General features: G+C 49.0%; 1 protein-coding gene across 1 annotated transcript in view; it reads right to left on the reverse strand.

Moving 5' to 3' along the window:
* Positions 1 to 14,061, reverse strand: part of RNF215 (ring finger protein 215) — a 222,174-nt gene extending 208,113 nt beyond the window's left edge. Inside the window, exon 1 of the mRNA XM_069619310.1 lies at positions 12,926 to 14,061. Within this exon, the coding sequence (XP_069475411.1) occupies positions 12,926 to 13,219 (294 nt within the window). The 5' untranslated portion in view covers positions 13,220 to 14,061. The remainder of the gene's footprint in view (positions 1 to 12,925) is intronic.
* Positions 14,062 to 17,771: the final 3,710 nt, after the last annotated feature.

Consider the following 17,771-nt stretch of genomic DNA (forward strand, 5'->3'; position numbering starts at 1 on the left):
CTTCCCTGCTTCCTGTTCCCCTCCCTCCCGCCCACGCACTCTCATTGGATGAACAGGGCCCTTATTCTTCTGCCTCCTATGCAGCCTCTGCCTGGCAGGCCCCTTGGTGAAGGACCCGAGGCTAAGGACAACTGTAGTGTAGCAGCTCCAGGTGGTGTCTGTGGGTGTCTGCTGGAGAAGAAAGAAGCCTGCAGCCGTCAACCTGCTGCAACAAATCAGGAAAGTGAATGTGGGCGTTTTACATTGTGGTAACTGTGGTCCAATTAGGATCTCTCTCACTCTCTAGGCCCCACACCCCACGAGGGGTGCCGTTGTACTGTTGTGAGTCACTTGTTTTATCCACCTGTGTCTTCCCCTTTTGGTTGCAACCCCGCCCCCCACCTGTGAGCATCCTGTGTTGTGTGGCGCTGGGCTGCGCGTCTCTCTATTCTCTCGCGCCCTTCTCCTCCCACCTTCCTCTTTCTCACCGTGTATAGTGCTCTCTGTTTCTACCACCTTCTCTAACTGCTACTCTATCTCCTATCCTATCCCTCTCACTAAGTCTGGAAGGAAGAAGTTCAAGAGGGACATCCTGTTGCTAACCCTGGCTTCCCTATCGTTGATACCTAGATCAGTGCTTCCTTCAGACAGACTCTCACCAACACCCTCTTTGTCATTACCTCACCAGTCCTATGGACCCCTCATATGGTCTCGGCTCTCTCTCCTATCTCCTCCTCTCCCATTAATGGTGGCACTTGGTCGGAGGTCCTCTTGGCCTTCTTCCATTCCTCCAAGACCATCATTAATGTCTACTTGAATGGCACTGTCTTGGACCAGGGCCCACAGCCCAATCTCCTCCTTTTTGATAGGCGTCTCATGCATCTGATCAACTTCCTTCCTTCTCCTGCTACTCCTACTAGCACCACTCTGGCCTCTCCGCCACCTCCTTCCTCCACATCTTCTCTGGCACCTGCCTCCTCCTCTCTGGGTACCTTGCCATCACCTGCTACCACCTCTGCCCATTCTCAGGCACCCTTACCACTTCTGCCGGGTGTACCTCAAGCCTGTACCCATCCCTGGAAATCTTTCAAATGTGGCAAACTGCTCCATGTTGCCACTCTCAACTCTCGCTCTGCTGTCAAACACTCCTCTGACATCTGCCACCTCCTCCAGGAGCTTAACCTGGATGTCCTTGCTCTTACTGAGACATGGTTCATGGCCACTTCTGTCACAAGTTTTTACAATCTCCTCCCTGATGGCTACAAGATCCTCTCTGTGCCCAGAACCAACTGACCTGGTTGGGGTGGGGGGAGTAGCTCTCATCTTTGCGGAGTGGGTCCCTGCGTCTGCCATTCCTCTGCGACTCTTCTCTCTCTCCATTCTACCCTCTGGTCCGACACATACTGCCGGACACACCTTGGATGTTCTCATCTCCTCAGACATCCCACTCACTACTCCTCTCTCTTGGACTGACTACTTTCTTCTTTCCTCTCACCTGAAACTCTCTGTCCCGCAGGCTAAGCCCACCCCAGCATTGCTACCCACTTTCTCGGTCATTCAGCCCACTAAGCGTGTGTCAGTTGATGCCTTTGCCTCTGCCTTCTCTGCTCCTCCTACTCATGCGGCTAACTCACACCCTGACACAGCCCTCTCTAATCTGCATCTTGCCATTTCCAATACTCTGGACATCCTTGCCCCGGCCATGAGAATCCGTCTGAAGCCTACCTGCAAGTCCAACTTTTGGTATGACTCCGACCTCGCTGCCCTGAAACGCAAGTGCAGGGTGCCTGAGGAGCGTTTTGGGTGCATCTTCTGACAAACTGGCCTGCTGCCTGCTCCAAAGGTAATACAGACTCTCTGTCCTGTCCAAGAAGAGAGTCCACATCCAAGCCCACGTCTCTGCGGCCTCTAACAACATGGCCAAACTCTTTAAAATCTGCAAAGGTGCTGGCTAATCCTTCTGCAGTCTTCACCTCTCCTGTTCCCTCCCAGACCCTCTGTACGGCCCTTGGCTTCTCACTACACTACTAAAACTCAGGTCATCCGGTCCTCGCTCTCCTCTTCCTCTCCCTCTACCGCTCTTAGCCCCTCTCTGGCCACCTCTCCTTCTCCTCCTCCTCCTTTCTCCTCTTTCTCTCTGCTAACACCTCTAACACCTGACGATGTTTCTAGACAAGTCCGATCTATGAAAGTGTCACCCAAACAGGTACTCCCCTGCTCCTCCAGAACCATCAAGGACCACATTGGCACCCTCGCTCCAGCCCTGACCGATTTCTGTAATCACTCCTTCGCAACTCGTGATTTCCCCTCTCTCCTCAAGCAATCCCTTGTGCACCCCCGCCTTAAAAAGCCTTCTGCCGATCCTACCTATCCGGATAACTATCGCCTGATCTCTATCACTCATTTCCTGGGAAAACCTCTGGAAAAGCTGGCCATCTCCCAGCTTACTCTCCACACTGAAACTGTTGGCTGTCTCCAGGACCGCCAGTCTGGTTTCAGAGCAGCTAGAGGCAGGGAAACTGCTCTACTGAACACCCATGAAGATCTGCTCTCTAATCTTGACACCAGCACCCCTTCTGGACTCACCCTCCTTGACTTTTCCTCTGCTTTCGACACAGTCAATCACACCATCCTGATCAACCGACTCTGTGAGAACCTGAGTATCACAGACCAGGCCCTGGAGTGGCTAACCTCTTTCCTCCTGGACCAACCCTCCCAGGTCCAACTTGGGTCCTTTCTCTCCATCACCTCTCTCTCCACATGTGGTGTTCTCAAGGGCTCTAGCCTCTTACCCTGGCTCTTCAATCTCTGTGTGGCTCCTCTGGCCCACCTAATCTCCACCTTCTGCTTTCAGTGTTAAGCAGATGACACACAGCTCTTTTTCAGGCTCCCTACAGCCTCCTCTCCTCTCTCGCACATTCCAGACTGTACGCGATTCAGGATTGGTGCGCCTCCAACAATCTCTGCCTTAATGCTGGTAAATCCCTCTCATATGGACCCCTACTCCCGCTTTTCCTCTCTCACTCTGACCGCCCTCCATGGGCCCTCTACTTTCACCTTCTTGTGAGGCAAAAAACCTTGGTGGCATCTTTGAATCCACTGTCTCCTCACATCACTTTCCAAGAAAGCCCACTACCAGCTGCACTTTCTCACTTTTGCCCAGAAGCTCATTGTCTTCAGAGCCTTGGTTCTCTCTAGGTTGGACTACTGTAACAGCCTTTTTCCCAATCTACCTTCCTCTACTCTCTGCCCTCTGCAACTAATCCAGAACAGGACTGCAAGACTTATCCTTGGCCTCAAGCCCAGGGACCATATCTTTCCAGCCCTGAAATTGCTCCACTGGCATCTGGTGGCTGCAAGGATCAAGTTCAAGACCCTCTGCATTGTCCACAAAGCTTTCTGGGGTAGGGTCCCGCACTACATTCAACACTCTCTTCCTAAATACCTTCCTTCTTGAGTCCTTTGCTCTGCCACCGCCAACTCTCTGAGGGTAAGACGCTTCTCCAGGCAGAGAGTAGGGGGCAGATCACTTTCCTCTGCAGGTGCCTCCCTTGGAACAACCTCCCTACACCTCTCAAACTTGAGCCGGACCATCTGAAGTTCCGGAAGCAGCTCAAAACCTTCCCCTTTTCTGCTTTCTCTCCCTTCCTCCCCTGATGACCTACCTGTCTGCTGCGCCGACTGATTGCTTGGTTACCCTCACAGTCTCACTGGGTACCTGGCTCCTCTTCACTGGTCTTCCCCGCACTGTCTCCGGGCCTGTCCCGCACTGGGGGCTGTAACTGTAACCTCTACAGTCCCCTGCCTCCTTGCACTTACCCAGAGCTGCGCTGTCCTGGCTGCACTTACTCAGAGCATTGCTGCCCTGATTGCACTTTTCCCTCGCCTAGAAACACATGGGTACAAGCGTGCTATAAATGGTATACAGTCAAAATAACGAAAAGAAAAAAACAAATAAATGTATAACTAAAATGTTATAATGAAAACATATTTGTTTTTAAAAGTATATGTCGGGATAAAAGGGTTGGGGTAGGGATTACAATAAAAAGAAACGTGGATTTTGGGGGGGAAACACCTCAAATAAAAATAAAGAATTGGTATTTTTCGCAATTTTGTGTCGTTATAATGTCATTCGTTATTTTTCATTAGTTATGAAGACATGGAACCGTTATAAATGACTTATCATATCGTATGGTAGTAATGCTTCAGGTGTCTTAAGGAATGGACTGGCAAAGACAGTGGCGAGGGCTGAGGCACCAAGTTCCAGCACTTCTTTCTGTGTGTTCAGACACCCAGACGGCTCTATCATTCTTGCGCAGCGCCTGAAATTCAGAATTCAACAGCATCTGGCGCTGATGACGTCCAAAGACGCGCAGGCGGTCAATGATGCATTGTTTGTGCTGATCCAGGCCATGAATAGCAATCGTGGCCTGTGAGCATCACGTGACCCTGACCTACAAAGCGGCAGCATTACTGGGCTCATAGAGGAAATGTCCCTATAAACCTCCAAGCTGAATGCAGCCAATCCCAGGAGCTCACAATAATCCACAACGGCGAGGCCTAAATAGAACAACCTTAAAGTAAGAGAGAAATAGAGAGGGCGAAAGAGAGAAATAGATTAAAAAAAATGCAAAAGAAAGAAAAAAGATTAAGAGATTGTTGAAGTCTAAGTGAGAAAGTTACAAGGGAGCCGGCTGCACAGGCCAGAGGCCACCTTAAACTACACACATCGACGCTCACACACTGTTTGTGACGCCAGCTTTCACCCCACAACCCCTGCTAGCACCAGCTGAACACTAAAACTCTAGCTTGGCATACAGAGCCCTACAGGCATCATCACTAGGGGGGTAGAAACCCGAGCAGGTTACCTATACCTGGGGCTCCCTTCTGATACACAAATCCCTACCAGCACACGGAGACCGGGACCTTCTTTTTTTTTAAAAAAATCTTTATTTTCATTTTATACCAAACAAGAAATAATAAAGAACAGTATCAACAATTCATTGTAATAATATCTAACCAAACATCAGTTAAAACATCACCAGTAAATACATCCTAAAACTATACCTAAAAATATCACAATAATAAAACCTACTTCTCCCTCTCATCCCCACCCACCTCAAAAAGACATCTTAAGATACAGGGCTTGTACAATTCCAAGAATTCCCCCCAAATCTTCCTAAATAACATTTGCTTCCTTTCACGACCATAAATCACTCTTTCCATTTCTGCTAATTTTATCATTTCATCCATCCATGCCCCTTTCCCTGGTGACAACCTTGATTTCCAACTTATCAATGTTAATTTCTTTGCACTTGAGGCCCCCCCCTAAACAACCATTTATGTTGAGAAATACACAAGACCTCCAGTGTCTCATCATCTCCTAGAATCAGGGTTTTGAAACCATAGTTCAGTTCTTGATCCAACACATTCCCATACATTTCACATATCTCTCCCCAAAAGCCTCTCACCCGCACACACTGCCATAGCATATGTTCACCCGCACACGCTCCCATAGCATATGTTCACCCGCACTATGTTCACCCGCACACACTCCCATAGCATATGTTCTAACGTTCCACTCCTTCAGACCTGCACCTATCAACGCAACAGCGAAGCCATCTCTCACTGCACCTTCTGCGGCTTCCAGCCAAACCCAACCCACTGTCCTCATATCCGAAAGGGAAAAGAGACCTTGAACATGGCAGCAGTATGCCTAGGGAGAAGGGGGACCGCTGGAGGAAGGAACTATCACGATGGAGCATACTAATGTGGCAGCTTTAGTGTAATGGCCCCCCTGCAGTCCATTGTACTTTTCATTCTGCAGAGAGCAGATGACAGTCTGCCAAATATGCATGCCGTGTAACTGCACCGTTTTGCATGCCTTCTAAGTTTAACGAATCACTTTCCTGCAACTCTATGACCAAAACTTCAGTCTACCAAAAATGCATGCAATGTGATGAACCATCGAATGTAATGTTTACCAAATGTGCATGCAATGTAAAATACTCTCTAACGTGTAGCTTTCTCTAGAGAATCGACAGTCGCTGTATTCACTCTGCTTGCTCCAGCTCTTAGTGCAACAGACCCCCCATATCAGTTGGCTGAGTCCCACGCCCAATACGGGTCGGGTCATTTGACAGCAATAACGTATTCACTGAAATACCAAATCATAGAGCACATCACACCCAACACATACAATTATAAACTATAAAAAGGTACTGTGGCGGCCCTAGGATATGCAGGGCTCTGGCAGGCAAAAGATGTGTCATACCCCCTAATTTGCATAAATAGTGACATCAGTGATATCACAGAATGAGTCTTTAGTACGCAAAGGTATCATGGGAAGTTAAATTAAAAACATATTGCCATGCGTAAGGTAGTAGACAAATGCACTGTGATGTTCAGTATATGAATTGTCAATACTAATATTGACCTATGTGGCAATATCAGGAGTGAGGCATTATACTTAATTAGTACCCGGCACGCGCGGCTGAACAGGAATACTGTGTGGTGATTGGCTCATTTGCGAGCCATACCACATGGTATTCCCGTTCACGCCATGTGTGCCGGCTACTCTGTTCCCAGCGAGGGGCGTGGCAGCCCCTCAGCCAATGAGGAGGCTCGAAATGGGGCAATCCCCGCTCCGAGCCTCCCCACCCCACTTACCTTCTATCCCGCGGTCTCCAGCGGGGGACGATGGAAACCTCCAGCCCTGTGGAGACTTGGAGCAGGGCCATCCCCGCTCCAAGCCTCCACATGGCTGGAGGCTTCCATCGTTCCCCCGCCGGAGACCACAGTACTTTTTTTTTTTCTTCCTCCCCATCCCCCCCCTTCCGCCCTCCCGACCCCACTTACCTTCTTTTTTCTTCTGGTCTTGGAAGCGAACGCGCTGGGAACACTTCTGTTCCCAGCGCGTCCGCTCCCAATGGCTGCCATGGAAAGGGAAAACGGACTATGTTTTCCCTTTCCATGGCGGTGGCCATTTTTTTTGCCGTTTATTTTTTTTTTCTGTTCCGAAACGTGTTTCGGAACAGAAAAAAATGCCATTAGCACCCCGATCCAACGGGCTGGGGTACTAATGGCAATAAGACCCTCGGCGGCGGGCCAATACCGCCGCAGGTAATGCCCGGGGGCTTCGCTAAGGCGCTCGCTACGCTCGGGCCTATAACTACGGCCCCGGGCATTACCTGGGGCGTTATTGGTCCGCCGCCTTGGGTCTTATTGCTACAATAGCAGACAGCTGAATACCCTGTACAGACTTCTAATTTTGACAGATAAGGCATAGTGTGATAAAAGGATTTGCCTGGGAGCATTCACTTTGGTTAAGTGACGAAGTCCGGATTTGAGAGCAGTCTGCAATTCAGTGACTTGAACACATCTCTTCCCAGATGAAATTGGTAGAAATACTGTTTGCAAAAGGTCTTCTTGAAACTTAGGTTTGAAAGCACTATCTGTGGAAGGCATTGCAAAAATATGGTGATTGTGTTTTGCCAACTGAAATGAACTACTGTTTTTTCAGATGTTTCATGATTGTTTTTATTTTCAGCGTGTGTATATTTGGGCAATACTAGTTCTGTAGATGCTTATGGGCTTACTGCGCTTTACAAATGTAAAATAAAAAGATAAATATTGTCAAAATTAGCAAAATGCTTTTATTTCAGAAGCTATAGACAATGATTATTTTGACTGTAAAAAAAAAAAAAAGAATAGCAAATAACTACGTTTCAAGTGCTGCTCACTACAAAATTAGAAGGGTGTCTCGTAAATGTACACCCTGAGCCTTGATTCGAGGGTGTGAGCAGGCCAAAACTTTATGCTAGTGTAGAATGGCAGGGGATCCTATAGCCAAAAGTTGCAAAGGCAACCGAACGGGTTAGGAGACTGTTGCTCAGATGTTATATGTTTAGACCTTCCTATAAATCATATGTCTTCTTTCCTATTCCTGCTGTAAAATGTGGTGTTTTGACATGGGGAAGAGTACGGCTCCCTTGCTTCACTCAGTGTGGGAACTTTTGTCGCCATAGCAAAAATCAAAAGGGTCTGACAGCGGGGCACTGGGCAACCACACAGACTGCTCATGCCTCGGGTCGGCTCTAACTACTGACCGTGGAATGTGTGGGCACAGAATATGATCTGTACTCACTGTGGTGTTGTGGGAACTGAAATGCTCACCCTCCTTAGCCCACTTAAAGAGAACCACAGCAAAGGACAAGGTAAGAAAGGTGCGGGCAGGGGGACCAGCCATTATTGCTCCCTATTTATCAGTCGCGCCTCTCTTATTACTCCATTACCTAAGATTGTAGTCTGATGCACTTGGGGGCTGTATGATATCCCTTTCTGGCATTGGTGATTTTTCTTAAATAGCCTGCCCCCGCCCCCCTTCTATGAAAGTCGGATCTGTGCTCTTGCATTTGCTGCTGTGTTTAAAAATTAGGCTTTTTCCTATTCCTCCTCCCAGGTTCTTCCCTCTGTCCTGATTACTCACTTCTTGGTGGCATGCTTTCTGCTATATGTTCTAAACTAGACCTTTTCTCCCTTCCTGGATACTTGACACCAGATTGTGTCATTGCTGTTGGGGTGTTGCTGGTTTGTGCTCTATAGTACCCCCCACCTTCCGTCTTTCCTCACTCCCCTTCAATGGTGGTGCTCTCTATCTCCCCTATCTTCTCAAACTGCTTCTCTATCATCTATCCTATCCCTCTGACGAAGTCTGGAAGGAAAAAAAGTTCAAGAAAGACACCCTGGTCTCCAACCCTTGCCTTCCCATCGATGCCACCTATGTCAGTGTTTCCTCGAGACAGACTTTCACTGACATCCTATTTGTCGTTTCTTCTTCTGACCCGTGGACCCTTCATATGGTCGCAGTTCTCTCTCCTTCTTCCTCCTCTCCCATTATTGGTGGCACTCAGTGGGAGGTCCTCTTGGCCGGCTTTTTGTCCTCCAGAGTCATCATTAATGTCTATCTAAATGGCACCGTCATGGTCCAGGGCCCTCAGCCCAGTCTTATACTATGATAGGCGCCTCCTTCGCCTCACCAACTTCCTTCCTTCTCCTGCTGCTCCCTCATGTCTGACTCCTCTGCCACCTCCCTCCTCCACCTCCCTGGCCTCTCTGCCATCTACAACCTCTCTGGCCCCTCGGCCACCTTCACCCTCCACCTTTCTGGCTCCCTTGCCATCTACCTCCTCTCTGGCTCTGCTTTCCTCCGCCCTCCTTCCGCCTCTCTGGCTCTTCTGCCACCTCTGTTGGGTACTCCTCTCTCCTATACTCCTCCCTGGAAGTCTTTCAAAAGAAGCAACCTGCTCCACATAGCTACTCTCAACTCTCGCTGTGCTGGCAAACACTCTGCTGACATTTGCCCCCTCGTTGAACTCCTGGACCTGGATGTTCTCGCTCTTACCGAGACATGGCTCAAGCCCAGTTCTGTCACGAGTTTTGACACTCTCCTCCCGAGGGCTTCAAGATCCTCTCCAAGCCCAGGCCCAAGCGGCCTGGAGGTGGAGTGGCCCTGATCTTTCCTGCGTGGATACCTGCTTCTTTCATCCCCACTCATACCTATTCCTCCTTTGAATTTCTGGTCTGCAGGGTCTCTACCTCTCCTGACCTCTCTCTGACCATGGCCACCATCTACAGGGCACCTGGCAAGGTCACCCTCTTCCTCTCTGAATGGGCTGACCTTATCTCCTCTCTCCTTTCCTCTACCTTTCAGCTTCTCCTCTTCTGGGATCTTAACATCCACCTGGACGCCCCAGACCTTCCTTTGGGCTTTTCCGCAACCTATGCGACTCTCTTTCCCTCTCTATTCTACCCTCAAGTCCGACACACTCAGTCGGTCACACACTGGATGTGTTCATCTCTTCAGACATTACCCCTTTCTAATACTCACACTACTCCACTCTCCAGGACTGACCACTTTCTTCTTTCTTCTCACTTTAAGCTTCCAGTCCCCTTGGCAAAATCCCAACCAGCACTGCCACCTTCCTTCATGGGCATTCGGCCTAAGAAGCGAGTGTCAGTGGCTGCCTTTGCCTCCACTTTGTCTCCCCTACTACCCCTGCGGCTGACTCCCATTCTGACACAGCCCTTTCCAACCTTCACCTTTCTATTTCTAACACTCTGGGTATCCTTGCCCATGTCATGCAGATTCGCCTAAAGTCTGCTACCAAGTGCAACTTTTGGTGTGACTCCGACCTGGCCGCTCTGAAACACAAGTAGCTGAGCGGAAGTGGGACCCTTCGGGCGCATCCTCTGGCCTGCCGCCTGCTCCAAAGGCAATACAGACTCTCCATCTTCTCGAAGAAGAGGGTCCATATTCAAGCCTGCATCTCTGCAGCCTCTAACAACCCTGCCAAACGTTTCAAAATTTGCAAGCAGCTGACCAATCCAACTACAGTTTCCACCTCCTCTACACCCACCCAGTCCCTTTGCACAGCTTTGGCCTCTCATGTCCCCGCTAAAACCCAGGACATCCTGTCTGCACTCTCCCTCTCTTCTCTCTACCACTACCTCTCTAAGGCCTCCCCCCAATCCCCCCGGCCGCTCTCCCTCCTCTCCTCTCCTGCCTCTCTCCTGTTACACCTGATGATGGTTCTAGACAAGTCCAGTCTATGAAAGTTTCATCCAAAAAGGTGAGCCCCTGCTCCTCCAGAACCATTAGGGACAACAATTTGTCTCTCGCTCCAGCCTTGGACGATTTCTCCAATCACTCCTTCGCCACTGGATCTTTCCCCTCTCTTCTCAAGCACTCCTTTGTGCTCCCTCTACTAAAAAAGCCTTCTGCCGACCCCTCCTGTCCGGCAAACCATCACCCGATCTCTATCACACCTGGCCACCCTTTGTCCTCCGGGCCCAGGTACCTGCTCACCCTGCCACCCTCCCGCACTGACTCCGGGCCACCCCTTGCACTGGGGTCTGTATCTGTACCCATACAGCCCCCCCCTTTTTCTTCCTGCACTTATCAGACCTACCCTGTCTGCTGCCTTAAACCTAGCACTTGCAAATTGCTGGCTGCACTACCACTGTTTGTTGCCTTTATTATTTATTTATTGTTATTTATCTGTTTCTCCTCTGCTTCGCACTTTTCACTTCTCCCCCCTTCCATGCACTTTTCCCCTCCCCCTCTCCCATGCACTTGTGTGCGTTCTCAATGTCATTGGGCCTAGTAAGATCGCTCTTTTGTTCTCCCCTGTTGCCCTCCCTTGCCTTATCGCGCTCTGAAACACTTGTGTAAGAGCGCGATAGAAATAAAATATCAATATCAATATCACTCCTTTCCTGGGCAAACTCTTTGAGGTTGGCTATCTCTCAGCTAACCCGCCACACTGAATCTGTTGGTTGCTCCACGTGGCTTCAGAGCAACCAGAGGCATGGAAACTGCTCTCTTGAACACCCTGCTTTCTAACCTTGACTCCAGCTCTGCCTCTGTCCTCATTCTCCTTTCCTCTGCTTTTGACATGGTCAATCGTGGCATTCTGATTAATCGACTCCATGAGTCGCTGGGCATCACGGATCAGACCCTGGCGTAGCTGACCTCCGTCCTCCTAGACCGACCCTCCGAGGTCCAGCTTGGGCCCTTTCTCTCCACATGTGGTGTTCCCCAGGGCTCTATCCCTGCACCGTGGCTTTTAAAAATCTATCTGGCCCCTTTGGCCCTCCAGATCTCTACCTTTACCTCTAACTTTCACATGTTATGCGGGTGACACGCAACTCTCTTACCGGTTACCCTCCGCCTCCTCCTCCTCGCTCATTCCTGACTGTCTATCAGTAAGACAGAGATCCTTCTCATTAGGACCCCTGCTCCCGCTTTTCCTCTCCCACTCTGTCCACCCTCCTTGGGCCCTCTCCCCTCACCCTCTTGTGAGGCTAAAAACCTTGGTGTCATCTTCGACTCCACACTCTCCTTCTCTCTCTACATCACAAACCTTGCCAAGAAGGCCCATTTCCAGCTGCACCCACTCAGAGGTATTCTCTCTTTTCTCACCTTCACCCAGAAACTCACAGTCTGCAGAGTTCTGGTTCTCTCTAGGCTGGACTACTGCGACAGCCTCTTTCTTGATCTACCCTTCGCCCCCTTCAACTTATCCAGAACAGGACCGTGAGACTTATCCTTGGCCTCAAGCCCAGGGACCGCATCTCTCTGGCCTGAAATCCCTCCACTGGCTCCTGGTAGATGCAAGGATCAAGTTCAAGACCGTCTGCATGACCATAAGGCTTTCTCTGGCCATGGCCCTCACTATCTTTAACTCTCTCTTCCCAAATACCTTCCTTCTAGAGCCCTCTGCTCGTCTACCGCTAACTCTCTGAGGGTCGGTCGCTTCTCCATGCAGAGAGTAGGGTGGAGATCTCTCTACTCAGCAAGTGCCTCACTCTGGAAGGGCCGCCCTGCCTCTCTCTGTCTTGAGACGGATCTCCTTAATGTTCTGGAAGCCCATCAAGACCTTCCTTTTCTCCTCTTCTTTTTTTGATCCCTCTGCCCTGCTAACCTACCCTGTTTCCCTGCTCTTCCTACTCTGCTGACTGGCTGATTGGTACACTCTGAGTCTTACAGGGCACCAGACCTCCCACAGCCCCTGACCAGTCCTCCTGCACTTGCCGCCTGGCCTTCCTTGTACTACCGGCTGGGATTGCACCTTGTAGTCCCAGCCTTCATCGCACTTAACTCAGAACCCTGCTTCCCTGGTTTGCACTTCTCCCTGCACCCTCTCCCCTGCAATTCTCGTTGCGCACTTTCACGATCTGAATGACACTACGCCTAGTAAGGTCGTTTGTCTTGGCTTCCCATTGTTCCCCTCCCTTGCATTGTTGCGCATTGAAATAAGTGTATAGGCGCATAATAAATAACAAATCAGTCAATCACAGGGGCCCATCACTTATCCATATTGACATCAGTTGTCAATATTAACAATCAGCGACAACATTACATCCTTATATTAACGCAACTTACCAATAGAAGGTTGCCTTGTGCCACTTCCACCATAGACTTCTCTTCTCTCTGCAATCCTGCTCCTGGCACCTGCACTGCATTGACGTTGCTGTCTCCCATGGTGCCCAGCAGAACACCTGGCAGCATGTAACTGCCTCCTTCAGGAGCGAGCCGTTGTTCAGATGTGCCCGGCTGTTGCATGAACACCTCCACCCGGACCGCCGTCTGCCCGTCCATGCACAGGCAGAGAGAAATCAGCTGCCCCAGGAATAGGGAGGAGGGCAGCAGGGGGGTAATACTGCCAACCACCGTCATGATTGATTTAACCCCACTGATGGAGCTTCCAGGCAACTTAAACGCTGTCTACCAGTACAGATCACCTGCGGCCTTATCCCCTGTACCCTGTGCTTACCAATGAAGCTGCAGGCTACCCCCTGCAACATGTACCTACCAGTGAACCTGCACGAATCCAGTGGCGGCTCCTGCAGCATGCGGTCACTGTCAGGGCTTCCTTGCACTTCTTGCAAATGCATTAATCAGCAGCGCATAGCCGTGGGCTCCAACATCTTGTGCTCGCTGGCAGAATTCCCTTCCACCCCCCAGAAACCAACGCTTGCAAGTAAGGCACAGTAATAGCTTATAGTCACAAGTGGCCGTGCTCACAAGTAGGGCACAGTGCCAATTCCTCAGACCTACTATAACATGCACTCCTCACTAGTGCATGAAGACAGCTTCCTATAACCTGTGGTCACTGGGAGGATTTCCTTGCCTGTGCTAGCAAATAGGCCAGCCCTTTCTCTCAGTAGAGTTTCCGTACACCTCCTGCACTGTGTGCTCATCTATAGAGCATCCGACAGCCCAAACCCAGCAGCAGATCTTCTGTGCACCTCTTGCCGGCTGTGCCAACAGCAGGTTTCTTTGCCTGACGTCTCCCCCGAAGCCTTTGCACAATGGCATAGGTGCCTTACAGCTTCTGCAGACTTCGATAATAAGCGGGCAGCCCGTTCTTGCAGCTCGTGCACACCAGTGGCGCTGCTGTCAAGTAACCCGTTCAATAGCCGCAGCCTCTGCCCAGAAGCCGGGTTCCCTGCCCTGCCGGCCGGCCGGCTCTGTTGACAGTAATCAGCTGGTGAACGCAACAGAAACAAAATACGGAAACCGAGAGGGAACACACAGCTGCCAAGAGCTGAGCCCGGGTCTCCCTGCAGCACCCTCTGCTGGCGGCGCAGCAGCATGGCATCGCTGTACTTTTTCCCCTTCCTTTCTGTCCTGGGAAATTACCATCGACACCTCCCATTAATAGTAGTGACATGCTAACAGTTGTTACGAAAGTCACATCGACACCGCCCATTAATAGTAGTGACATGCTAACAGTAGTAACGAAAGCCACATCGTGCGAAACTCGCAGAAATATAGTTTTAACAGAACAGCTGAGACCCCACCATCAACTTAGTTGTCCCACAATACCATTCCTGCAGACTAAGTGGATTCTCTTTCTCTGTATGAGCGCTGATCATCTGGAACTCCCCACCACTGCACATTTGCAATATTGACAATCACCTAGCATTCAGAAATGCCATCAAAACTTTTCCCTGTCTCCTCTTGAAACCCTCTTGCACTCTACACTCTCAAAACGCTTATTCAAACGCAACAACACTGCTACCCACCAACACCCCAGGGATGCTGGCAACATTCGCAGAGGCACACCGCAACAAACTACCACTCCCCCCACCCTCCGGGCCCCTCTACCACTGCTCAGACTCTCACTCCATGGAGACCGTGAATAGCGAGACCAGCCAATCGCATTGGACCAAGAAAAAGAACACTGCAGTCGAACTCCATCCAAGGGTACAGTACGCATACCTTACACTATGTCTGTGGACACAGGCATGACCACCAATCCATGCACCCTAGAATGCAGCTATGGCTATGCTTTTCCGGTCTAGCAGCACACATAGCCGTCCACACTGAAACCCCCCGGTCGTATCTCAGCACCTCTACCATAAGTATACAGTGACAACCAACGAAAAAAATGTGGTCTAACTGGGCACACATTTAATCTTCAGTGGAAGCATTCTATCCCGAACCTTCAACAGCACCCACTCACGTGCCTGCCCAACTAAGTCCTAACCTGGCAAAATTGCACACATGCATCTTTTATTTTAAACTCTTAGAACCTCCTACACACGGACTGCGGTCACCGAGGGTGTTCCAACCACAGAGCGCATAGAGGTCATACAAATGGGGAAAGGGCGCTATAAAAGTGATGAATACAATAAAATACAACTTAATCAAGAGTGCAATTCTCTTACCGTCTTTAACCTCTATGCTCTGCCTGTAACCCTCTGTATTCCCTTTCTCCATATCCTTCCAAGAGTATCCTAGTCCATCCTTCTAACGGTAACCCTTTTTGTAAAGCATTCTTTTGATTTGCAGCTAGGTGTGTGCTACACAAAACCCAGCACCTTCATATAACATAATATGACCAGCATTTTATAACCAAGACTACACTGTAAATGGCCCTCATTTTATCATTGAGGTTGATGCACCCACTAATCTCAGACAATGAGATGTCGCCCAGATTCAAAGATGTCAAATTATGCAGATTTACATCACCCCAACAAACCCAGCCCGATAGGAAATGCGGTGGCCCTGTAAGTACACAACCATGTGCCTGGCAGCACCCATTAGAAATCACGCAGCCATTTATAAATCATCTTAACAAAACAAACTCGAACAGGTAGGAGATAGGGAGAGTCTGCAGGAGAGTCTGGCCACCCCTTGACAGGACCACTCACATCACCTGCCCACCAACCTATACCCACAGTCCTTGACCGTGACATCCTTACAAGGTTTTAAGGGGATCACTCCGTCTTAGGGCCCTAGCGCCAAGACAAAGGCCGTTGACTGCACTAAAGCCTTTTTTCTTCTTGACGCAATTCATATTTATTTATTGTCTGTCTTTCCTGGTCTTTGCACCACCTTGCCTTGTTTCAAAGCACTAGGAAGCAAATGCAAGGCAACACGTTACCTCTGTACATAACACACAATAAATAAGAAAATAAGAAATAAAGAAACTCAATCTATGGAAGCAACCAGTTGTGTCAATTAATGAGACATAACACACTTGTCCAAAAGGGCTTAAATGTTTCTTCCTGTCGCCGTGCGAGATAGCACCTCTCAATGGAAGGAGAAATTACACTTCTTAATGAAAGGAAACAGCAATTTGAAGGAAGGGTGTAAAGAGTGCAGTTCTCTTGCCTTTGTGCCCTGGACCGTGGTCTACAGAAGCGAATTCCAATCACCCATTGCATGTAGTGAACCACCTGCCCCCGGACAAGCAGACTTCAAATCTAGAAAGGTGGAACCGTGTGTTTGTGTGTGTCTGTTTGTGTGTATTGTGCCTGTTCTCTGCGATGGAAGGTGCACTTCTGGTGCTTGTTCTGTGTTTCTTTAATGGGTGAGATGTTTTCACTGCTGCACCCATGACATTACTCGACCTGTCCCTTGTGAGCGAAGCTTGCACTGCTTCCCATGCTGCACCTGTTCTCTGAGAACTGCAGGTCTGCTGCTTGTTCTGTGTCTGTTCTAGGTTCCCCTTTTGCCCCCCCCCAATACCTTACTTTGGAATTCTACCTTTCTACCTTTGCACTGCTGTTTTTGCTGCATTGCATTATTATTTGTATGGTATGTAAGCTATGAAATACTTGAAAAAACATGAAGGAAATACTGCAACCCACAAGCCAAGGCCAGCTTCCAAAGACTTATGTGCCACTACAAAGCAGAAATCCTTAAAGCAAAGAAATGTTACCATTCCAAACAAATCAATAATCCACCTCTTCTTAAGAAAGAATGTTACCAAATCATTCATCAGATGAGAAGCTTAATCCTGCAGCAAAGTACCTTCCCTTACTCAAAAATTATTTCAGAATCAAAGTTCTAAATTCAGCAAACCCTGAACACTGCACTAAGGAGCGGAATTGGAAGCAACAATCAAACCCCTATCAGTGACATACAGCCTACGACCTCACAGAGGAAACAAATTGAATCAGTATCCAAAACAAACTTAAAAGAATTGGTGAAACTCTGCAACAAAGCTGGCGCTCCGATTGACACCTGCCCCACCAAACAACTATAAAAGTGACCCTTAACAAGGAAACACCACCTTTCTATTTTCGGAAATTAATTAACCGCTCGCTCAAAATAGGAATTGTACCAAAAGGTTTCAAAACTGCCTATGTCAAATCACTATTACAAAACACAGCTAGAGAACCAGTAGACCCCTCACACTTTTATCCTATCTCATGCATACCATACGGTGACATTTTAGAGAGCTATGTATACAGCCAAACCTTGGTGCATGGAGTCTAATAACTTATAAGATCGCTCACAAGTCAATTGTAGACCTATGAGAAGCACCACATCTGCACTAGTTTCCATTTAGCATGATCTCAAAATTGCAGTGGATGAAAAACATCACCTCAGTACTCATATGCCTTCGACAGTGTTAACCGCAGTACACTGTGATGAATGTGAGGATGCCGTCCCTTATTTCCAAGGGGGAGACCTTTCCCATGGAGCAAAACAGTGCATATTCAGAACAATAGTGCCTCTGACCTAGGGTGGGAGTTCCCTTATGGGATTGGGGATAATCATCACCCAAAAACACAGCATCACCCCGCTTTACCATATCCAATCCCTTTTCTAACTCCAAGCCCTTATGCCTGTTCCCTGGATGCAGTTCAAATATATGGTTATCAAGTTAGCCAAACTAACTTACATGACAATACTGAGGGACCTGATAATGCAAAATATCGTACATGTAGCCAAATCAACTTACATGACAATATTGAAAATCCAGACAATA

This window comes from Ambystoma mexicanum, chromosome 10 (assembly GCF_040938575.1).
Source record: "Ambystoma mexicanum isolate Mex_15411 chromosome 10, UKY_AmexF1_1, whole genome shotgun sequence".
Classification (NCBI taxonomy): domain Eukaryota; kingdom Metazoa; phylum Chordata; class Amphibia; order Caudata; family Ambystomatidae; genus Ambystoma; species Ambystoma mexicanum.